The following is a 25262-nucleotide window of genomic DNA, read 5'->3' on the forward strand; positions in this document are numbered from 1 at the left end:
AACGCACTAAATAGACACACATATGATCTAGTCTACTACCTTGGCTACAAACACTTCATCCGATGAGCTCAACACACTAACCAATTGTTCGTGTCATATTCAGGATAAAACAAATTAGTTACAAATAAACCTAGGAATAAAAACCCGTTAAAATGAGCAATATAAAAATGTTGTAAAAATATGCTTACAAGGGCTCCGAGTGTTCTTTTTAGCTTTTTACAAGGGCTCCGTTAAAATATGTCGTAAAAATATGTTTACACCCCTATGTATGTTCGCTTAGCCGGTTTGAAACTTTATATAAAGAAACGCAGCCCTAAATAGCCAATTGCGGCGTCTCTTTCTCATATTATCATTAGCCCTAATAATAATAATTTTTTCGTCGTCGAACAATTCAGGTACTCTTTAAATAATTAATACCTTCAAATTAATCAATGATTTTCGAATCACTTGGTACTCAATTTGCTTATGCGTCTAGTTAAATTTGTATTATCTCATCTCTAGATCTAGAATTAGGGTTTTGAACCATAATCTCTCGTTAAATCCGATTTTTTTACTTATTTTGTAACAAATTGAGCTAGCTCATGATTCTTTTTAACCTTTTAATATCAGACTCGGTGTTATATGTAATTGCAGTTTGATAGAAATAGATTCCAAGTTGTTGGATTCATATTATTAGGGTTTTGTGATTGTTCTGGACTGGTTGGTGATTAATAGCTGGTCGGCCGGTGACCGACTAATGTTTAGCTAATCGGTCAGATTGTCTCAAATTTGATCTAGTCGGACCAACTCGGTTTTAGGCGGACCAAGTTTCCAGTCAATTTCTGGACAATTATATGGCCAATCTTTGTAAGTTACATATAATAATAATGCGTGTATATACAACACTTAATTTTACATATAAAATTAAAAACGTGGGTATGCATATATATAAAACTGAAATATATATATAAAAATTTCATCTTGATTAGTTGCTAGTCCCTACACCACCAGCCGAATAGCGCCTTCTACAACGTTGGTAATAAAGAATGATTTGATTAGTGTAGTTTGATTTGCATCATGTAAGTATCTTACCTGTGAGTTGGTTTTGTGTTGCTCTGACATGATTTGGATGGTTTAGGATTAGGAGAAATGTATATTGGACCGTTTTTTTAATAAAAGACTTACTCGCGTGCATACGTGTTTGTCTGAACATAGTTTAAGCTGTCAACTTAATGGGACACTAAGATAGGAATGGTTTTGTTAGTAGTGGTTGTACCTGCAGCTTGGATGCTTTCTAGTTTTCACTGTGTTCTGCATTTTATTATGTATTGAGGATGCTATTATTACTGACCCTTGTTTCTCTTTCTGTTTTGCAAAAATAACCAAACAGAGATAAGACATGGGTGGAAGAAGCTATTCTCCTTCACCACCACCTAGGGGTGGTGGTTATGGGAGAAGGGGAAGGAGTCCAAGTCCCCGGGGACGCTACGGTGGTGGTAGTCGTGGAAGAGAAAGAGATCTCCCAACAAGTCTTTTGGTTCGTAACCTTCGTCTTGACTGCCGGTATGTTTCGAATGACATCTTTTTGCTGAAAATACTTAGCTTTTGTTGTGCATCTCAATGGTTTAACTCCTTATTGCTAAAGTTTGACAATACATTACTTGATGTGCATCAGTGAGGCTTTGAGTTTTATTAATCTTTCGGCCTATCACCTGTTCATCTTTATTTTTCAATTTCCAATAACTTGAAAGTGTTAAAACAGCTCATTTTTGTAATTTTATGTTCTTTTACATGTGAATAGTAGTATCGCACAAACTTTTTTTTATGTGTATGTTACGTTATAACTTTTTAACTGCAACTTTACTGTAATTTGTAATTGTTAATTACATTTTAATGTTCTCTTTAATGCAGGCCAGAGGATCTTCGGAGGCCATTTGGACAATTTGGTCATTTAAAGGACATTTACTTGCCAAGGGATTATTATAGCGGGTGAGCTGGTGTAGCTTTCATTTTTATAGTATTATTTTATTGTTGGTTCGCCATTAGGTTGTATTTTGTAGTAGTAATGTCATAACTTTGGATTATCTTTTATAGTTGTTGAGTTGGTGTAGCCTTCATTTTTATAGTATTAGTTTTATTGACAGTTTGACATTAGGTTGTATTTTGTAGTAGTAATGTCATAACTTTGGAATGAAAAGCCACGTCATTTACGGTACATACCATGCCTATCACACCATATATATTTTTTTGTCAATTTTTTCAGAACTTTTGAACATGTGAAGGCCCGGTCTGGTGTTCTTTGATTAGGTTATACAGTTGTGATTGATGTCATACAGTTGATTAGGTTTTATCTTCTATTTATTTTTTCCTAGAATTTTAACCACTGGGTTATCCATTAAAGTTGTTGACATTTAACAGTGAATGTGAAGTAAAAGTTTTGAAGAGGTGAATCGAGTTTTAAGGTTTCTCTGATATAGTGAACTAAGTACCAATCAAGTAGTAAATATTCTGTTGAAGATGATGTGTTTGGTAGTGAAGATGGGAAGAAAATTGAATTTGTTTACATTTAGAAGATTCCAAGTCTTGAAGGATTTCAAGTCATATTATTACTCTGATACTTACAAGGTCAGCAGTTCTGCTTATGACCATGACCTTCCAATCTTCCATAATACTGGAAAATTTATAAAGTTCTTAATTCATTTTTCATTTGCAAAATGATTTATGAAAACTCACATGGAAGCAAATGACTGTAAACACAACTACTTAAACCAGCTGGAATTCAACATATTATTGGCTCTGAAATTTGACTTCAAAAGCAGTTTTGGTAAAAACATGTAACTTGTTTCTGATTTGTGGCGTTACTTAAATTTATTTGATTGTTTGTGCAGGGAGCCAAGAGGATTTGGATTTGTGCAGTTTGTAGATCCTGCTGATGCTGCAGAAGCAAAATACCAGATGGATGGCCAAGTTTTTCAAGGGAGAGAATTGACAGTTGTTTTTGCTGAGGAGAATCGGAAGAAACCAATGGATATGAGACAAAGAGAGCGGAGGTAAGCAATTGAGCTGACAAAATTGGTGGGCCATTGATGTTGGTTAATGGGTAAAAATTGGTGGGTCATTAAGGTTGGTTAATGGGAAAAAATTAGTGGGTCATTGAGGTTGGTTATGAGTCAAAAGGGTTCCGGTCGACAGTTAACATTTTTTTTATCTTATAATTTTTATAAGTTAATGCGTTATGCATGATTATGATTTTTGCAAACATTGTTTCTACAATTATAAAATACTTAGAATTAAAACAAACTAAGAGGCTGCACATGTTAGAAATGAACTATTTGACAATTCTCAACTGTTTTGACTGAACTGACCCATTTGTAAGTTGGTTAGAAGTTGTCTTTTTTTTTTTTTTTTTTTTATGTATTCATTGGTTTTTGCATAGTGTATGTTGGCAGTTATGCTTATTGATATTTACTAATTCAGTAAAATTGGCATGGTTAATGTTGTTGCAGAGGAGGCGGTGGCGGCAGATACACTGACCGCAGGCGATCACCTCCACGTCGGTATTCTCGCTCACCACGCCGCAACCGGTCTCCACCTCCCCGGTACGAGAGATCACGATCTCGCAGCCGTGAGTACTCACCTCCTCCCAAGAGAAAGCATCACTCAAGGTATGTGTTTTAACACGGTGTTTGTGGCTGTAAAAAGGAATATTGAGTTGTTATTTCTAATTTTCGATTATTTTAGGTCTGTTTCACCTAGAGGAAAAAGGTACAGTAGAGAAAGGTCGTATTCAGCCTCCCCGGTGAGAGAGGGGTCAAGGAGCCGTAGTCAAAGTCCCATCAGAGACAGGTCTCCTCCACCTTATAATGACTCGAGGAGCCCGAGCCCCAGTCCTGGAAGAGAGAAGCTGCCACCAACGGGCCGAAGCCCAAGTCCAGACAGAAGCCGAAGCCCAAGCCGTAGCCCTGATCCACGTGACTATTCGAGAGGCAAACCGGATAGGGATGTTTCGGTTAGTCCATGAGTCCAGCACCTGAGTGACGAAAGGGCTGTTGTGTTTTTAGGATTTTCATGTTTTTGGCTTTCGTTTTCGTGCTGGTAGTAGACGGTTGTTTGGTACTTTTAAACCTTAATACTATGGTTGTGCAACTGCTAATATGTTTTCGACTTTGAACCGACATGTTTGCTTGAAGTTAAATTTGTGTTTCATCTTGAAGTTATGTGGATGCTAGAAATTATACAACACTGGTCCTACTTTGATATAATAAAATCCCCTATTCCATACAAGTAACTGCTACCAACCTTTTTTTTATCTTTACAAAAAGGTAAGGTAGCAGGAGATAAGACACAAAAAAGGTGCACCTCACATCATAATATCATGTGAACATTGTATGTTGTAAAGAAACTATTTAAATTCTTTCATATATAATTAAGTAGTGTTTAAAATCAGAACTTATAATTTTTGCATAAAACTTATAGAAATTGATGCTGTAAGATATCTCTATAAAAATTTTCTAATTGTTGGTAGATTATGAACTCTTGAATATCTCTAGTTTATATTTGGTTAGAACATCAGCTATATGGGAGATCTAAAATGTTGTATTTAAGTTATAAAACTTATTAAACTAATATGAATCCTTGAAACCATTCTACGAAGGCAGAAATTAATAAATAAAAGTGAAGCTTACCAACTTTACCTGTCTCATCTACTTTAGAGTTGATAATCTCATTCAAACACGCATTAATAAATTTAGGGAATTGATCACCCTTCCGTCTAAACGACAGAACGTGGTGATCCTACGCAGTCATTCAAGAGAAAACCCATAACTAAGAGAACCCCTGTCCCAACACCCGGAACAAAATATGTTTCGGGTGAGACTCCAACCCACGATATGTAAAGAAAGTTTTAGTAAATATAAAAATTGAGATGTTTTGAATAATACTAGAGTGCACACTCAATATGACTTCTACCTTTTGGTCTTTGCCAAGCTGGTGCTTCCTGCTAATTTATTGTTTACTAAACATGCCTAAACCATAAAAATTAATACATATAATTAATATTTTGTTGGGTGGTGGGGTATGACAGTGTTGCACAATAATTATGTAATAATAATAAGTGAAATGGTTTTTGAAATTTGGATGAATGAATATAGGGTTCTTCTAAAAGTACATTATTCTTTTTGAAAGCTTCCAGCTTTTTCCTTTTAGATTCTCTCTTGAGTTTCATCACACATTCAACTGAAGATTTGAGCTTGTACAGTACAACTCTCTTTATCTGACATCATCTTTGATTAAATTGCTGTTACTTTATTCTTCCTCTGTTCCACCAAGGGTTCTGCTTCTGCATGTGGGTTTCTTGAAATTTGCTAAGAAAATTTATAAATCTTTGTGGAGGTTCTGAAAATGTGATGGGTTTAGTAAATTAAACCTGTTTTGATATGGGTTTCTTAATTTTTTATTTTTTTTTTGAAAATAAAGAAAATCAAGAAACCCATGTGAGAGTTTTGAAAATATGATGGTTTTAGGAAAAGAAACTTGTTTTAATTTGTGTTTCTAGATTTTTTTTTTTTTTTTTTATAAAAATCAAGAAACCCATGTGAGAGTTCTAAAAATGTGTTGGTTTCAATAAAGGAAGCCTATTTTGATTTGGGTTTCTTGAATTTTGTTCAGACAATCAAGAAACCATGTGAGAGTTCTGAAATGTGATAAATATGTGAAAAGAAACATGTTTTGATTTGGGTTTCTTTTGTTTTGTGGCAAAGATTGACCTAAACTTAATAAATGCACATAGTACTTAATAAAGTTCTTTGCTTTTATATATTTTTGTTGAGTAAAAAAAACAAAAAAAATATTGTGTTGTTCTTCATTCATTTCTTACCAATAGAGAATATTAAAGTCTGTTAATTTAGCTGTCTTTGTGTGTGATTATTTCGTCTTTTTCGCTTAATTGTTCGTAACACTTGACAGGTTACAAACTAACAATGAAGTTTATGTGTAAAGAAAGTTGATTTCTAAATATGCATTGGAATTTTTCAACAATGAGGCTTGAATTGTGCCTTGGATTTATGTTAGTTATATCTGCCAGTTTATCTAATCCAGTAGGTAATATTCATTTCTCTCAACTACCAAAAAATAATGTCAAGTTGACATTTTGGTCAAACCTATGACTTTCAGTTTGACTTTGATACCTTAGTAATCACAAATTTACAAACTTTTTTTGTAGTTTAATGTTGATCAAAGTTTCCTCAAATTTATGTTCATTTTCTTGAATTTGCAGATGCATTTGTAGGAATAAATATTGCCACTAATAATTCAAACCAACTTTCGCCCGAACAGGTAGTTGCAATCCTTGAAACTCATCACATAACACACGTTCGCCTTTTTGACACCAATGCACGCATGCTTAATGCACTATCTGACACCGGGATTGAAGTTATAATCAGTGTTCCCAATAATGAAGTGTTGGACATTGGAAATTCACCATCTTCAGCCGCCTCGTGGGTTAACACGCACGTGGCAGCGTTCAAACCTGCCACCAATATCACCGCCATTGCAGTCGGTATTGAATTCCTTTCCGTATATTCAAATGCTTCCAATGTTCTTGTTTCAGCCATGAACAATCTTTATAAAGCTTTAGTTGCTGCAAATCTAAATGATATTAAAGTTTCAACCCCTTTATCAATGGATATTATTCCGAAACCATTCCCGCCATCAACCGCCACTTTTAACATTTCTTGGAACTCAACTATTTATAAAGTTCTTGACTTTTTGTTGAACACTAGTTCTTTCTACATGTTAAATGCATTTCCTTATGATAGTTATGTACATAGCAACGGGGTTCTCCCGATCCAATACGCTCTTTTTCAGCCACTTCCGGTGGTCAAACAAATCGTTGACCCGAACACACTTTTCCATTACGAAAGCATGCTTGATGCTATGGTGGATGCAACTTATTATTCTATATCCGCTTATAACTTTCCAACGATCCCGATTCTCGTGACTGAAACGGGCTGGCCGTGGTCCGGTGAAGCCAATGAAACTGACGCCACGGTGGAAACCGCAAAGACTTTCAACACTAATTTGATTCAACGGGTGTTGACCGGGTCGGGCCCGCCGAGTCAACCGGGAATATTATTAAACTCGTTTATTTACGAGATGTTTAATGATGGCAAGAAGCCGAGTTATGGTTTGTTTTTTAGGAACGGGAGTTCGGTTTATGACCTTGATTTTGGTGGGCCCACGGGCAATTTTTCTGGTGGGTTTTGCGTAGCGAGAAAAGTGGCGGACCCCACTAGTTTGCAAGGTGGTTTGAATTGGGCGTGTGGGCAAGGGCAGGCAAACTGCACGGCTATCCAGCCCGGGCAGCCGTGTTACCTGCCCAATACGGTACAAAACCATGCTTCTTATGCGTATAATGACTATTACCAAAGAAAGCGTCGATTTGGTGGAACGTGTGATTTTGGTGGGACCGCGGTAATCACAAATAATAATCCGAGTATGTGCTCTTAACATAAAATTTTAAATACAATAATATAGGAGGTTTGTATGCATAAAAAAGATAAGACTGACTTACGTTATATTATTCTCTTGTAGGTTATGGATCTTGCATATTTACAGGAAGGTGAGCAAACACGAACACGTAACCTGTTATTTGATCACTATAAATGTCTTGGTTTAATATTAACGTGTAAAGTTTGTTTCTGAACAGTTCAAATTCGAGTGCTGGTGGGGTCGGTCCGCCGGCATTTGGACCAGTGGGACCCACAGGGAGTGTATCGCCGCCACGTCGGGTTCTTGAAACCGGGTATATGAGCTTAGCAACAGTTGTGAGTTTGTGGTTGTTAGATGTGTAGATTTATTTTTGTAGACTTGTATATGGTTGTTATAGTCCCCTATTTTTCAACTGCAAATTCTTGGTAGTTTAGGTGTTGTAAATTGTTTACATTTTGATTTGATTAATTATATTAAGATGCATCAGTATTTGCAAATCATATCATTTTTACATGGAAGGTATAGATAGTACTTTAGTAACCGCATCTGACATGTCCAATGTCAGATTTTAACGTGAGAGGAACCGACCTTGGACATAACCCCGAAAAAAGGAGGTTTGAACGTGAGATCCTCTGTCGTTAAGGTTAAAAGAAAAACCTAGTATTAAGTTAAAGGCCCAAACGATTCATTTAAAATTAATTAATGACTTAGACAATAACCCATATATAATCTATTAAAGAGACTAAGAGAGTGACCCAAACGAATTTGAAAGTGGTCCGGATATCAATTAAAGAAGGATTGTACTTTTTTAATGGCTTTGGTGCAACCGATTGCTAAAGGACTGTCAAAGGCTTACCAGCTGCATAAATCCACCTTACCCGAATTCAAATTCTGGAACAGTTGTATTCATCCCTATTAATGGCAAACACTTGTTGGAATCAAATGAAGACCCTCAAGGGTTTCCCAAATAAAATAAACAAGACTTTTAAACACACAAATAAAAAACCATCGGTCTTCAAATTCCTCATGACCTCGTCTTTGTTCAGCTCGTCAACCCTTACTCAACACGATCAACAATCATCATTATTCTGCGCGGCATTCGACTTCAATTTCGAATCCACCCAAAATCAAACACCACTTGACTTGACAATTATGACTCCATTCAAAAATTCAACGTGAGTAATTAAGGTTAGTTTCCCCCTTTTTCTTGTTCTAATGTAGTAATATTTTGTAAACTTGATTATGATTTATAATTTAAGAATATTTTTCATGGTAACTTTGCTATTTCATATCATTATATGTTTATGTGTAAATTCTAAGGTGTTTAGACTCGCTATTAAGTTATGGTTTATTGCCGATTTTTTTAAGGAAAGATGACCAACATGACCTAAAAACTTTGATGCGACCCAACCCAAAAACTTTGAATTGTTCATTTAAGAATTATGATTTATCACCTCGTCCAACCTGAAAACTTTAACGTTGAATAACTTATAATATGCCATAATATTGCTTAGTTGTAAGGCCCCGAACCCGGTAGCCTTACTTTAGCGTCGGATTTACTCATAAACACAGTTCTTACAAATCAGAGTTCATTAAAACTTTCGCGGAATATAAAAACTTCTATGAAACGTTACAGCAATCCAAAACTTGCCTTAATTAACATTCTTGTCCTTCAAAATAAACGTCAATTACATTAAAACATCTTGAGTCTTCAGATGCCAGTCTCCTATTTGCCCACCATGTGCCCGCTCAAGCTAGCTGTCTCATTCTACTCACCTGCGTGCATACTAAAAGTCAGCTACGCTGAGTGAGTTCTAGTTAATCAAGCAACTTATCATACAACCACTACATGCATCATATACGTGTCCGAAGACACTTAACCCACTGTCTAACCCGCTACTTCTCAACCACTTAATTACCCCTACAGCTTAGCCAATTAATTACCCCTACAGCTTAACCATTAATGCCACTTATGCCACTTTATGCCACTTGTGCCACTTTATGCCACTTGTGCCACTTTATGCCACTTTAATAACGAAGACACGCATAGACTCACTCTACCACGTGCTCACGTTATGCCCCTAACTCTATTACTAGACCCCTATCCACTTCTATCACACTATACTTCTACTTGTCTATAACCCACTTCCTATCAGCACATTATTTACGTAATAAACAAGTCACATCATAACATTCATACACACTATCAACCACTTGGAATTTACTATCCTTGGCGATGCGTGCAATATCCGAAGATCGTTCACGCACCAACAAGTATTATATAATAGCTACCTCGTATAACATCTATAGCATACACTTACCACTTAAGGTAAGTGTATTCACACTTCACATCGAGTATGCACACAGCCCCGAAAACATAACAAGGAAATGGGGCTAGAAACTCACCTGAACTCTGCTTCTTCTTTCGATAGTTGTAAATCCCTTCTTTAACTGAGCTCGGCTGACTTGAACGAGTCGAACTACGAACACGGTTAAGCCTTGATGTTGTTTTGGTCCGTCACAACGTTCCAGCACCAACAAGCTCGGGTTTTCGCCTTCGGATCTTGGTTCGGGTCGTGTGTGCTTTGGGTGTGTGTGTATGGAATATGTGAGATAAATGGTGGTTAATGGTATTTATATTTAGGGATCATGGGCTTAAGCCCATGGACTCTCCTTCCTTCTTTCATAACCCAAGTCCATAACCCATATCCATTACCCAACACTAGCCCGACCCATACCAACTCCTACTCTATTTATTTATTTCCCGATAACCCGAGTAAACTTTTCCTCTATTATTAAGTAATACAATTAGTATTATTTTGGAAATTTCGGGATGTTACATTAGTGTACCGTATCACATTCATACAGTTATATATATAAATAAAAAGCAATTGTTGGTGCTACAAAATTTTTTTTAGCCTATTAGTTTGACGTTTTATAAATTTACTTACAAAGTTTACACCAATTTCTTATAACTTGGTTCAATGGCCATGGATAGCCTTCGTAACTACTTGTATTATTCTGTCTTGTTCTGCTTTCTTCCCTCCTGAGTTCTAGCCTCCAAGCCAACAATCTTTTTTTTTTTGCAAGTTAGGATACATTATGTGTTGTATTAGGTTCTTTCATTAGTTTTTTTAGTATGTTTTATTTATTTATTGTTTTTTAAATATGATAATATGATTAAATTATATTTTTAGGTTTGGTTATTGTATCCGAAATGAACCTAACTGTTTCCGTCAAATTTTTCTTTCATTAAATTTTTTAGTATATTTTATTTATTTATTGTTTTTTAAAAATGATAATATGATGAAATTATATTTTTAGGTTTGGTTCTTTTACTCGTAATGAACCTAACTGATACCGTCGAATTTCGTCGACTCGACACCGTAACGCCCGTATTTTATTTTAAATATGCTAACTTGATGGAACTATATTTTGGGTTTAGTTCTGAACCGTAACAAATGTGGCCAATACCAAAATTCGTTTTGACTCGCCACTACAACAACCGTGTTTTACCAATCAAATAAACGTTGTTTTAAATATGTTAATTTATTTTCGTATCATATGTTATACGAGTGTTTAGGTTTAATGTCTGCTACTGTAGCAGTACAAACCTAACTAATACCAACCGAATTTGTGTCCGTCATCGCAATGCGGCGAGTTTGCTACCTAGTTTTTATTTTATTACAAGATTTTATCTAAAGAACAAGCAAGATAAATAACTCATTTCGTACCTCTAGATTTCTTGTATGGTACTTTAATTTGTCCATTTTATAATTATACGTTTTAAATCCATACTTTTATCTAATTTTATCATACTTAAATTTGATATTTAAAATCTTTGTTTTAAACAATGTTTATTTTATTATCTTTCTAAAATGAAACTTTTTAAAGTTTCTCAATTATTTTTAATCTTATTTAATAACTTTCTCTACCATTAATTTTGCTTAAAGTTATAGTCATACTTTTAATTCACAAATTGAGAAAAATATTTTGCCAAAATTTTGTCACTAAAAGTTATACTATATTATAGTGTTAATGGGAGTATAATTTAATATTTTCCTTAGTTTTCTTGCTATATTATTATATGTTTAACGTTTAATATGGGGTCACATAATATGATAAAATTATTCGTTATGATAATAATGGGTGGAGCCTGCATTATAAATTATGTACACCCCTTAAGTCATAACACACATCTTTTTTCACATCCTTCAACTCAAAATCTCTATTATTCAATTTCCCCTTATTCATCACATGCCCAAAATCTCTATTCACAGAACTTCGCTTTTCTCGATAAATCCCTGTGCTGTGATTATCCTTCATTGCAAAATATACCAAATATCCCATTTTCACTTTGTACATTTAAAAAGGAATCATCATCAACTAAAATTTTGAAGAAAATAGTTTGCCCGCCAGGTGTTTGACAAAACGCCTCAATGAAATAATCTTTGTTTTTGGTGTTTTGAGGAGGGGAGGGCAACAGGTGGTTGCTCTCCTCCTTCCTCTTTGGTTCGGGTGTTCATTCCTCAAACTCAACTCGAGTTTTGTTTTATTATTATTTTTCTTGGTGTGGTACTTGGCTACCGGGGTGTTTTGTGGGTCGGGGGTGGTATGACCGGGGCTATTGAGGAGGTTGTTTGGCCGTGTCCGTTTAGAGGCTTCCATTGTTGCCCGGATGGATTACCGGGGTCCAAGGGGGTTCGATTGGCCGCACATATTAAGCGGCTTCATTTGTCATCGGATGACAAGAAAGAGACCTTACGGGAGGCGATCTCGACAAATTTGGATTTGTTTATTTCGGTTGGTGAGGCTTTAAAGGTCTCGCGTAGGTGGATGTGTGGAGCGTGTATGGAGTCACATGCTCTCCGTCGGGGGTGCCATCATGATGACGGGTTGGTCTGGTACAAGTGTGTCACGGGAGATGTGGAGGAATATATAGTGGGGATTGCGAAGCCACATGTTGGGAGGGAAGTTGTCGCGGTGGGAAGGGTGGAGGTGGATGTAGCTCTCCTTGAGCGTGTCTTCACTCTTCCTATTACGACTGTTAAAAACATTCCTCATAGTTGTCGTATGGCTTTTTCCCAAGCCTTAGTGGGTGCTCTGGGTAAGGTGGCGGCTATGCCAGAGTCTGTTGAGGCGTGGGTGAAACTGTTGTTGTTACCACGTTGCACCTTACGAGTTTTCAGACCTTCTAATCGTCAGCAACGCAGGTCTGGCAATAGAAAGTCTGAGCAATGCCGAATTATTCAACGGTCGCTATCCGCTTGGGGTGACCGTGACGGTTTCTTTGAGCTCCTTATATCGCTTTTTAACCAACCCCTAGGAGATGCCCCGGGTGGTGATGCGTTTGTACCCGAGTCTGACAACGCCGGGTTGGGCGCCAATGTTAAAAAATGTTTGCGAAAAGTTGCGGACGGGCATTTCACTGCTGCGGTCAAGGTATTATGCTCTTCAGGGGTTGCACCTTTCGGTAAGGATACTTTGAACGCTTTGTTGTCTAAGCATCCCATCATGGCACCTCCGATTATGCCTGCTTCCTTGCTTTCTGAGTCTCCCCTTGTCGTGGACGTTGATAGTGTGCTTGGGTGCATTAAGTCTTTCCCTAAAGGGACTTCGTGTGGGCGGGACGGTTTGCGAGCCCAACACATTTTAGATGCGTTGTGCGGAGAGGGGTCTCCGATTGCGGATGGTTTGCTCAAGGCTATCTCTGCGGTGGTTAATTTATTTTTGGGGGGAAGGTGTCCTAAGGTGTTGGCAGAGTTTGTTGCGTCTGCCCCACTTACGCCGTTGCTTAAACCGGACAATGGGATTAGACCTATTGCCGTTGGGGCCATTTGGAGGCGGTTGGTCTCTAAGGTGGCTATGAGGGGTGTCGGGAAGGAGATGGTTAAATACCCCGGTGACTTTCAATTTGGGGTGGGAGTCCCCAGTGGGGCAGAGGCCGTGCTTCATAGCGCGAACAGGTTTCTAAATCAGTTTCATTCGGATGGGTCATTGGCTATGCTTACTGTTGATTTCTCCAATGCCTTCAACTTAGTTGATAGGACGACCCTTCTACATGAGGTTCGGAGTCGATGTCCTTCCATTTCTCTTTGGGTGGATTTTTTATATGGGCAGTCGGCTAGGTTATATGTGGGTGATACTTTCATTAAATCCACCACTGGGGTTCAACAGGGGGACCCTCTTGGGCCTCTCCTTTTTGCCTTAGCTTTGCACCCACTTGTTCACCAAATCAGAGATCGGTGCAAGCTTCTCTTTCATGCTTGGTACTTGGATGATGGCACGATTATCGGGGATACTAGAGAGGTAGCCAAAGCATTAGATATTATCAGGTCTGAGGGGCCTCGTTTGGGTCTTGAATTAAACGTTAAGAAAACAGAGTTATTTTGGCCAACATGCAATGGGGTGAAGGCACAGGAGGGGTTGTTCCCTTGCGGGATTGGAAGGCCGGTGCTTGGCGTGAAACTCCTTGGTGGTGCTGTAAGCCAGGATGCGGGGTTTATCAGCAGTTTGGCTATGAAAAGGGCATCTAGCGCTGTGGAACTGATGAGCTGTCTCCCAAGACTTCGGGATCCTCAATGCGAGCTTCTTTTGCTTCACTCATGTATGGGAGTCGCCAAGCTTTTGTTCGGTTTGAGAACATGCCAACCTATGTATGTGGGGGAAGCTGTTTCTATATTTGACAATGGTCTTCGGAGGGCAATCGAGGACATCGTGGTTTGTGGAGGTCCGTTCTTTGGGGATCTCCAATGGAGGTTGGCATCACTTCCGATCCGTTATGGGGGGTTGGGTCTCTGTTCGGCCGAGGATGTATCTACATATGCTTTTGTGGCTTCGAGAGCACAGTCGTGGTGTTTGCAAGACCATATTCTTCGGGGTTGTGATATTTATGGGTTGGACTCTGATTATGGGTGTGCGATGGATCGTTTGCGTACTTCACTTCCAGATTTTGATCTTAGCGGGTTCTCTAATAAGGACACCGCCCCCCCTAAAGCCCAACATGTTGTGGCGAGTGCCTTATTTAGTGGAATCGTCAAGAGTTTAGAAGTGAAGTTTGATCTATCCCCTCGCCAAAAGGCGGTGTTTGAATGCCTTCGGGCTCCTCGGGCTCAGGATTTTCTAACGGCCATCCCCATTGAAGGATTAGGCCAACGTATGTCGGGTTTGGAGTATCGGGCTATCCTTAAGTACCGGTTAATGATCCCTATGTTCCCGACGGATGAACCTTGCCCAATTTGTCGTAAGGTCTGTTTGGATTCTTTTGGTGACCATGCGGTGCATTGCAAAGAATTGCCTGGCTTTAAATACAGACATGATCTGGTTAGGGATGTTCTGTGTGATGTTCTTAAACGGGCAGGGATTTCTGCTAAAAAGGAGGCCCCTGTTAACTTTCTCACGGATCCTATTGAAGGGAGGTCTACTTTACGACCAGCTGATATTCTTGTGTTCGGGTGGGCAGGGGGGAAACACGCCTGTGTGGATCTTACAGGAGTGTCTCCTCTTGTTGGGCTCAGGAACCGTGGGTTTGTTGTGGGTCAGGCTGCGTTGAAGGCTGAATCGGGCAAAGTTGTTAAACACGAGAAAGCTTGTTTAGATAATCAACATGTCTTTCTACCATTTGCCTTTGATACATTTGGGTTTCTGGCTCCAGAGGCTGTGAAATTTTTGAGTAGGGTTCAGCGCGTCGTACACGGAACCTCTTCAGCTTCTAGGTCCCAAAGCTTCGTTTTTAGCAGGATTGGCTTTGCTGTTCAAAAGGGGGTTGCGGCGCAGCTTGTTGCCCGTTTGCCTGCCACTTTATTGTAATCGTTTTATAGTAAATTATATAAAACTTCGATTTGATTTTTAAAAAAAAAAAAAACTCAAATACTCTTGTACTATGGCCGGAAATTTAATTTACTTGCTACTCACACTCCTCACAATGTTCACTAACACTTTCCCTATAGCCGGAGAAGACGCCTTTCTAAAATCCGTAAAACGAAACCTGATGAAGTTCCAAACCGAAAAACTAAGCCACTTTCGGTTCTACTGGCACGATACCCTTAGTGGTCCCAACCCGACCGTTGTAAACATTGTTAGACCACCAAATAACAATTTATCAGCCACAGGGTTCGGTATAATTAACATGATCGATGATGCATTGACTGAAAAACCCGAGGCAGGGTCAAAGTTATTAGGGAGGGCACAAGGGTTTTATGGTGTGGCATCACTAGAGGAAATTGGGTTGTTGATGGCTATGAACTTTGTGTTTTGCACTGGGAAGTATAATGGGAGCACGTTGACGATTTTGGGGAGGAATCCGGTGCTTGAGAAGGTGCGGGAGATGCCAGTGATCGGTGGGAGCAGGCTATTTCGGTTTGCTAGAGGGTATGTTAAGGCAAGTACATATAGTTTTGATAACAAGACTGGGAATGCGGTTGTTGAGTATAATGTTTATGTTTTGCATTATTGATTTTGGTATGTGATGAGTCCAATATTAGGTCTTGTCTTGTCTTTAAATTATAGTGGCTTGTACTTGTAATCATGGTGTCTGTTGTATGACTCATGAAGTCTTGTACCACTTTGAAGTTTGATTTTCTTTTTTTATAATAAATGAAAGCCTTGACTTGTTAGACGCGGAATGCGACTGGGAGGACTTCTGTGTTACGGATGGTCTCATTAATTTTCATGATATTTTTAACTTCTTATAGTATGCAATTTTGGTCTGTTCGTTGACAAACGATTTCTTCTATCAGACGAGACTCGAGTCAAACTTTTTGAACAACCTTAACTTAGTGGAATGAGGTACTAAAGTTAAATTTTACTTTTATGTTTGCTTGACCATAACGCGTTTGGCCTTTTTACTAAGTGACACTAAAGGTATGTTTGGTCATCTTTCCATAAATGACGATTTAGACTCTGGATTTTATACTTTGCAGTTTTGATAGTTTTAACCCTCAACTTTCAAAAACGCATTTTACCATAATCAACTATCTTTATTAACTGTATAAAGCTTTCATAATTCCAATTATCTAACTCATTCTCTCGAAACCAACTGAGTTGATACCTGACGCAACGTGCGAGATTGATCCCCCCTCAATAACTATATTTTTTAGGTTTTTTCTTTCATTGGCAACAGTGAGTGAACCCAGACCGATCGAATTCCCACCCACCACATGGCACGAGATTAATCCCATTAGTTACTAACAAGTACGTGACAAATTAAAAATATATATATATATACACTTTGTAATACCGAAGTGTTTAAATAATAATAATAATCTATCTATTATAATAAAGTAAAATAATTGTGACACGTGTCAGTTTGTAGTTAGTCCTCACAATTTTTTTCTCTCCAAAACTAATATATGACATAAATTTATAACTATTCACTTTCGTTTTACACTTTATTTATATTATATCTAATTAGATTATTCACTTTTCTTTAAATTATATTTGTATTATATTTATACACCTTTATACAAATAAATATTTACCTATTATACTAATGTACATTGTTTGAATATATTTCACAACATAATTGGTGAAATCCAAAAATATACAACTAACCATGTTTATTAAATATTGAAAAGAGTATAATTTTAAATGTTATTATTAACATATTAGACTATGTCTATTGTTGAAGATTGTAAATTAAAAAAAAACACTAATATGCTTTCAATTTATAAAGTTTTTTTTAGTCATTAAATTATAAATGTATGCTTAAAAGTTGATCCATTTTTTAAAAATAAATCCATTTATCTATTGATTTTTTTGTACATTGTCATATAAATTTATAAATTATAAACTTATGATTTAAATCTATCTATTTAATTTTTCGGTTAATTCAGTCTACTATACATATATGTGTTAAATTGTAAGTATAGTATATACCAATCACTTTCAAATATAATAAAGTTTATCATATTTAGTTTCTTGGGTTTTTTTTATCAAGGATTGCTTCGAGTTTTTGGTGAAACTTAAATTTGATTGTTACGGGTTAAATGTTGATAAATAGATCGTTTGGTACAAATTAACAACATTTGGCTCAAATTTGTTACGTGTAAAAAGGGGGTAATCTTAATAATTTTTAAAAAAAATGAGAATGCAAATAGAGTTATCGTCAAACTTGTCACGGGTTCAAAGTTTTGGCTTGAAAATGTAAAACAAATGAAAGTTAGAATTTTTAATGTGACTGAGTTTCGAATATGTTTTTAGTGACATTTTTGAAAATAGTCAAAAGATTCAGGATTTTGCACATTGAGTATTTTTCACATGACTATTAAAATTTAAAAAAAAATGACAACCCCCCGACCTATCAACACTTCTAACCTTTATCAAATTAGAAACATTTGTGTTAGCATTGACTTTTTATTAAATAGTAATCAAAATGTTGTATGAGAATCATGTTGTACAAAATTATGCTTAGGTGAAGCAAAATATTCACAAAATTGAATGTATTAATATGTTATTTTTTTGTCAATTGGCAAAGTCAAGAAGTCTCTCAAACTTATCAAAATCTTTTTAGTGGTGTAGCTCATAACTATTTTTATATGAGAAGTATTTTTCAAAATTGGTTCATAACCAAATTTCTTTCAATTATACATACATGATACTGAGAATAAATTTTCGATAAACAGATTGTTCTTGTGTATGATTTTGCACGTGCATTATTTTTTTTATTAAGTTCATTTTTTGAGAAAAATCATTTTATGATATAAATAAAATCAATTTATGTATAATGATACAAGCATAGATGTATTACATTTTTGTATATATGACGGGTGGTCCATGGGACAACCCTTAAGTGGTTTAAGTTCGTTAATATTCACGCGTTTAATCTGTTTATTTTGTTGAATTAGATAACTACGTTTATCGTGTAATGGCAGGTATGAGAAGATAGAAAATGGAATTACGAGAGCGTGGGCGAAAACGGTGAAGAAAACGGACTTAGAACGAGGAAGTTATGGCAAAAATAAGAAATTGGTGGTGAAGACCACCGTAGCTTACGGTACCCACCGTAAGCTACGATGGGGCTGGAGAAATTTAGCTACCGTAAGGCAGTTTTAAGCTACCGTCGGCTTTTTGGAAGCCACCGTAAGCTACGGTGGGAGGTGACGCTGCAATTGTAACTGCCGTTTTTTACTTGTATTTTGGACGACCTTTCAAATTATTATCATATATTTTCATCTAAGGACGACCCGAGGGAGATTTTGAGAGCTTCTTGATTAATTGTGAGTGTGGTAATCATAAAACACTTGTTTTCAATTTGTATGACAATCATAATCGAATGGATGACGAACCGAATCATGCTCGGCTAAATTCCTTTGTGTTTTCCCTCAGATTGTAAGGTTTCTTATGTTTGTTTGGTTGAATGTTTAGACAATTTCTGAGATATTAGTTTGATCATATTGATTAAATTTTATTATGGTGTTGATGTATTGATTGATAGATTATTAGTTTATCGATTTTGTGTTCTAAACCGTCAGTTCTTGGTTCTTTAAGTAATCAAGATTAATCGAGAGGGATTTAGGGTTAGATAAACTAATTGGTTTTTGATTGATCATCTTGCGTTGTATAATCCAAGTACTTGATCTTCATTTATCGCATTCGTTTACATAAACACGAACTTTACCTTTTGTTCATCTCAGTTAAACATTAACCGTAACATTCATGGAAACCTGAAACCGAGGGAAGGCATATTTTCGCATATTGATTAAAACTCGTTTATTGCTTTATTTCTTTTTGTTATCAAAACCAAACAACCAAATCTTTGAATTTACTTTTTGCATTTAGTTTAATATAGTTTAATCATAAATCTACTTAGTAATACATTTTCCACAAACTCCATGTGTTCGATACCCGCTTATCGCTATCTAATAGTTGTAATCGGTTTATTTTTGAGTGAGTCTTTGACCTCACGTCAATATACATTATATATTGCTTTATTTATACCTTAACTATTTTCCTCAACTCGTGTGTTACACGAGCTCTAAAACAGTAAAACTAGTAATAACAATAAAGAAACTTAATATATAGTTGGTAGATATTGCGTTATAAATTAGGTGCCTTGATGCCCCTAAAACGCACCACTTCTAGCATACACCTCACTCTCCGATCTCCATGGCCAAGTATGTCCTATGTCTACTTCTCACACTCCTCACCGTGTTCACACAAACTTTTCCGGCAGCCGGAGAAGACACCGCCTTTCTAAAATCCGTAAAACCAAACCCAATGAACCACCAACCGAAAAACTTAGCCACTTCCGGTTCTACTGGCACGATATCCTTAGCGGGTCCAACCCAAGCGCATATAAAATCGTACCACCATTAGCCAACAACAAAACCGCAGCCACTGCCTTCGGTCAAGTCAACATGATCGATGATGCATTGACCGTAAAACCCGAAGCAGGGTCAAAGTTACTAGGGAGAGCACAAGGGTTTTATGCATTGTCATCACAAGAGGAAGTTGGGTTGTTAATGGCCATGAACTTTGTGTTTTCAACTGGGAAGTATAATGGGAGCACGTTGACGGTTTTGGGGCGGAATCCGGTGTTTGAGAAGGTGCGGGAGATGCCGGTGATCGGTGGAAGCGGCTGTTCCGGTTTGCTAGATGGTATGTTAAGGCAAGTACACATAGTTATGATAACAAGACTGGGAATGCAGTTGTTGAGTATAATGTTTATGTTTTGCATTTTTGATCTTTTTAATTATTGATCATCCTGAGTAATCCATCCAATATCATTCCATTTTTATTATGTATTTATTTTCTTTTTGGAATGTTTACATTTTCTTGTTAGTTATTATTTCACGTATAGTTGGTGGCAAATGATAATCGTGGTGTCATGTCAAGATTTGGTCTTACTTTATTAACAAACAAAGGGTAAAAGTGTTGTTGTCACGGGGGGCTTCACATTGTAGTTAATGAAACTTTTTTGTGGACGTTGTGTGACTTGTGGTGTCATGTCCGCATATGAGTTTTGTTTTGTTAAAATGGGTGTAGTGAATGGTAGGGATGAGATCGGGACCGTACCGGTACCGACCGGTCCTGGTCTCGAAAATCGGGAATCTTGGTACTGGTACCGGTACCGAAATATTCGGTTCGGTACCGGTACCGGTACGGGACCGGTATTTAAGGTAAAATTTCGGGAAAATTCGGGAAATACAGGTCCTGTACCGTACCGGTACCGGTACCGAAACTCAAAACGTTAGTACCGATTCGGTACCGACGGCACCAAATCGGTACCAATTTCGGTACCAGTCCCGAATTTGCCCATCCCTAGTGAATGGTATCGGTACCGACAGCACCAAATCGGTACCAGTCCCGAATTTGCCCATCCCTAGTGAATGGAGCTCCAACAAGTATTACCTTATTACTATTATTATTATTATTATTATTATTATTATTATTATAAAAAATAACATATAAAAAACCCATCAATTAAAACCAACCTTTCCCCCTACCCGGCGTTGCGTGTGAGCCCCCCCCCCCCCCTCCAAAGCTCTCATAGAGCCCCGAGGGGCAGTGTTTCTGACGCTATGGGGCGCTTTTGAGACTCCTGACGCCCACTACGTTGGGTCTTAGAAATTATACACCTTGTATCGGTATGATAAAGAAAACTTTTTTATTTTTTTTTTCCTTTTGAATGTGTATGAAAATCATATATTCATATCCTTTGATCATTGGCAAGTATTTATTTGAATTTCAAGTTTTCAATTCAGACACATATAATTGTATATGATGTAATATTGTGTTTCACACAGAGCCACTTATGATAATATTCATAACTGATAAAAAAATACATAATAGAAAATTCTTCACTAGATGTGAATGTATTATAATAAATATATATATATATATATTTGTCTATATACATGTGCACTGCTTGCGGTGCGCGCATATAATGTATGTATGTGTGAACCCTCGGGTGGGCAAAAGTAAAATTGCACTAATTTTGACGTTATTTTACTAATCTCGTGAAAATAACGTTAAAAGTGATGGAAGGTTAATCAGGCATCATGTGGTGGCGTTGATAGTCGAAAGACAAGGGTACATGCACCAATCAGCCAGCGTCCCGATGATTGAGTGCTATGTGCCTTATGTCCAAGGCTTGAGGCAAAACTAATATAGAGCCGGGGGTCTCACCGGAAGCAGCCTCTCTATCCCCATGGGGTAGAGGTAAGGCTGTCTACATCTTACCCTCCTCAGACCCTACCATAGCTTTGCTATTGGTGGGATATACTGAGTACGATGATATTTGTCTATAATAAGAATTACTATCTTTTATTTTAGAGAAATCTGCAATTTGCCTCCCTGAAATATATCGTCGTTGGATGGAATAACCACTGAAAACGAAATTGTGCATTATGCACGTCTGTGATATTTTGGCGAGGCAGTCTGTCCATTCAATTACATAATTTCGTTAATGACCGTTAAGATGGAGGGTGTTTTGGTCTTTTTACGAATAAAAAATTGACGGGTCAGTCTGTGCCATTCTGTTTGTTATTTTTTATAAAAGCTTGCAAAAATCAACTTGACAGGAAAAATGGCAGTACGACCACCGGGTATTATTTTCTTCCTCCATACTTTTTCCCCCTTTCCCCACCCCTCCTTCCTTCCTTACTCTTCTTAACTTCCTCCCCTTTCTCCATACTTTCTATATATATATATACTAGTCTATATACCCGTGTAATACAAGGGTCAAAAAAATTATTTTTAAAACATATTAATAATTTATAAAATTATATAATCAAATACATATGTAACCTGTAACTTACACGACATATAATATAAATAAATATTTAAAATTTGTTAGAAAATATTTTAACATCCAAACACGATTTCCAAGTATTTTGGCTAATCTACTTAATCGTATATATACTCATATAATTTTTGCTTTGTTGCTAACAATTTTCATTGAGGTCTTCTGCTCATATTAGCTTCATGGATGTTTTCCTTATTATTTATTTTGTATTATATTTAATAAATATAAAGATGGGTTACACTAACTATGAAAAGCCAAATTAATAAAGTCCAAAAATGAGTTCCACTAAGAGAACCAAACCACAACATTATTAGCGTACGGGCTACTCGTTATTACCAGTGTTCCCATCTAATAGTTTAACCAAATGGTCAAACATGCCCCTCGTTGTTAATTCCACTTTTGATCTCCTGTTGACATTTGTATAAGAAAAGTTTGGACCTCTACAAATATTGACTCAGCCCAATGCAAACTATACAACTATAGTATTCGCAACTATTAGATAGTTGTATTCCTTGTAATATTTTTTTACTTGCTTCCATTAAACCAAGAATAGCCACCGATACTTCATTCGGTGAAGACTACGGAAAAAGCGGTGACTACATTTGATTTTAGGTGGTCAAACTTTGACCAATAGCATAGGAATAGCATGTAGAAGTGCCTGAAATAAGTTATTTCATATCATAAATTTCCCTCAAAACTAATTAATTATTTAAGTATTATCTTCATTGTTAGTACCTGCATATGTGTAGGCCTCCAGTATGGATCATATGCAAATCAAATAGTCATCCCAGCACACACAATATTAATAAATAAATAACCAAACACCATCACTTGATAAGACTTTTTTTTTTGTTTACCTGCATTAACCAAACAATATCATTAACCCCACTTTGCATTGCATTAAAAGTTGCAGCAACCAGCGAAGAAATGTATTCAGGGTCCTCTCTGTTGGTGGCGTGTTCTCGTTAAATGTATCTCGCTATAAAAAGTTAAAAATTAAAAAGACCATCTAAAATTGGTAAAGAGCAATTAATAGGTGTTTACAAATTTTACCAGTTATACATGTGGCTACTTCCTCCATACCCATAATAGCAAAAGGTATACCCAATATTACAAAACCGAGCATAAGCATCATGACTTTTGCTCAGTGTCCTAAAGAAGAATATCCTTTATGCACAAGAATGTCTTGTTATACATGATCACTTTAAAAACACACATCCAAACAACCCCGTGCTGGATAACAAAAAACTGTTATTCAGCCACCCAACCTGAACCATGTTAAAAATTACCTGTTTTGACAGTTATTACCTAAAACTTTGACATGCTAAACTTGTTTATATTTCTTGGTTCAATTTGCAGGCCAGGTGATTAGGCTTAAATAGGTAAGCTAAACAAAGTCAAATAAGCAAATGGCAAGTTGTGTCATAATTAAATGGTCAGGGTGTCCAAAATTAACAAAATTCAGTTTGTGCAAACTGTCCATGTAATGAAACTTTTCTGTACATATGGGACATTGTGTAGGTATCTTTTAGAAATCACATCCATGTGGTTACAGAGTAGTAGAATGAAATCATTTGAACTCTTATTCAAAATAATGATTAGCCTAAGTAATTTATTAGAAAATACATTACAGTAGCTTAGAAAACCAAATTATTATTATTATTATTAATTATTAAAATCTGGAAGTGTTTATGAAATAAGTGCAGAAAGGGTAGAAGATTACTGTACCTGAGTAGTTGCATTGAGAAATTAAATATCGAAAGTGAAGATGACAACGGTGAAGAACTGAAGATCAGATCAGCCTCCAATGATCGTCGGCGAATGTTGTCCCTCTCCTCTCTGTATGTAAAGACTTTCATGTCTCTATGTTTGTTTGAGTAGCACACATGTGCAGCAGTGCATGCAAGAATTTGTTCCAGTTGGGCCTGTTCCAAATTGGAATGTGCGTTAGGTTAGCGCAAATATACGAGCATCATCCAAATTATGATGAAACGCAACATAAAACATTAAATTTAGATTCAATAGAAACAAAGCGAACCATAACAATTTCACATAAGAAAACCTAAATATAAGAAACTGTAAACTTCGCATTACGAATCTAGACAAGATATAAAGTAAAACTAAAAACCCGAACCAAGCACTGATATTGAAGAAATTGGTCTACCAACAATATAGACAAAAGACAACCCAATAAAGTAACTATCCACAACTATACAACTACTGGTGAGTGGTGACAGAAAACATGAACACAATCATAACTTTCAACACCACTGTAATTGAAGCTAGTGACCCTAAAAACTAAAAGATTAAGAGATATATAACATTACATACCGCAGATGAAGCATCGTTGACTAACTCGGATTCTGTTCAGAAAACACAAAATCAACCATTAGAAAGGGGGGTTCTGAAAAACTGATAGCCAAACACTCTGGAAAAACCAACAGAGGCAGATGCAGCAAGATGGGAAGGTGAATACCTGATTGCATGACGAATCAAAGAGAGGTTTCAATTGCATCAACATTCCATATGCGACTATTTATTATATGGAGGATGAATGGAGAAATAATCAGAGATGAGAGAGGAAGTTACTTGAATTTTGAATCTGCTAGTTATAAAGATAAATGTGTGAAGAAGAGAAGCTTACACAGGAACACCATCACCATCACGGATCACCAGGAATCTTGACCCGCTTCTCCTTCCATAGTGTTCGGGGTCAACAGGTTATATGTAAAATGTTTATAATTCCGGTGTTTTGATATATGTGTTAATGTATTGTGTTTTGATATATGTGTTTATGTATTGTGTTTGTGTAATATATATAAAAGAATATTTGTGTTCATTGTGTGTTCGGGCTCGGGTTTGGGGTTCGTTTGGTTGTTTTCAGGCGAAAAGTTTATTAAAAAATGGCTCGTTTGGTTGTTTTCGAGCGAAATGTTTACTAAAAAACGGTCCGTTTGGTTGTTTTCGGCGAAACGTTTACTAAAGCGGCTCGTTTCGTTGTTTTCAGGCGAAAAGTTTACTAAAAAACGGCCCGTTTGGTTGTTTTCGG

General features: G+C 36.8%; 3 protein-coding genes and 2 pseudogenes across 3 annotated transcripts; 4 read left to right on the forward strand and 1 right to left on the reverse strand.

Annotated features, from left to right (window-relative positions):
- The first annotated feature begins 1333 nt into the window (after positions 1-1333).
- Positions 1334-4190, forward strand: LOC143573663 (serine/arginine-rich SC35-like splicing factor SCL30A). The gene is made up of 5 exons (XM_077058478.1): positions 1334-1542; positions 1891-1968; positions 2868-3029; positions 3486-3644; positions 3721-4190. Exons 1-5 carry the CDS (start codon positions 1379-1381, stop codon positions 3998-4000), a joined length of 843 nt encoding a protein of 280 aa, XP_076914593.1. The 5' UTR covers positions 1334-1378; the 3' UTR covers positions 4001-4190.
- A 1484-nt stretch (positions 4191-5674) lies between these two features.
- On the forward strand, positions 5675-7864 carry LOC143573664 (glucan endo-1,3-beta-glucosidase 4-like). The gene is made up of 4 exons (XM_077058479.1): positions 5675-6078; positions 6254-7471; positions 7570-7597; positions 7685-7864. Exons 1-4 carry the CDS (start codon positions 5994-5996, stop codon positions 7827-7829), a joined length of 1476 nt encoding a protein of 491 aa, XP_076914594.1. The 5' UTR covers positions 5675-5993; the 3' UTR covers positions 7830-7864.
- A 7473-nt stretch (positions 7865-15337) lies between these two features.
- On the forward strand, positions 15338-16088 carry LOC143573681 (dirigent protein 22 pseudogene; annotated as a pseudogene).
- A 3484-nt stretch (positions 16089-19572) lies between these two features.
- LOC143573683 (dirigent protein 22 pseudogene) lies at positions 19573-20149 on the forward strand (annotated as a pseudogene).
- Positions 20150-22551: 2402 nt separating this feature from the next.
- On the reverse strand, positions 22552-24727 carry LOC143573684 (uncharacterized). Its single transcript, XM_077058495.1, has 5 exons — positions 24690-24727; positions 24545-24576; positions 23942-24138; positions 23267-23380; positions 22552-23192 (listed from the first exon to the last, which is right to left on the reverse strand). Exons 1-5 carry the CDS (start codon positions 24697-24699, stop codon positions 23147-23149), a joined length of 399 nt encoding a protein of 132 aa, XP_076914610.1. The 5' UTR covers positions 24700-24727; the 3' UTR covers positions 22552-23146.
- Between the last annotated feature and the right edge of the window lie 535 nt (positions 24728-25262).

The sequence above is a fragment of the Bidens hawaiensis genome, unplaced genomic scaffold (genome assembly GCF_021521415.1).
Source record: "Bidens hawaiensis isolate Kalapana, Puna unplaced genomic scaffold, B.hawaiensis_p1.1 tig00026608_1, whole genome shotgun sequence".
Taxonomy (NCBI): Eukaryota; Viridiplantae; Streptophyta; class Magnoliopsida; order Asterales; family Asteraceae; genus Bidens; species Bidens hawaiensis.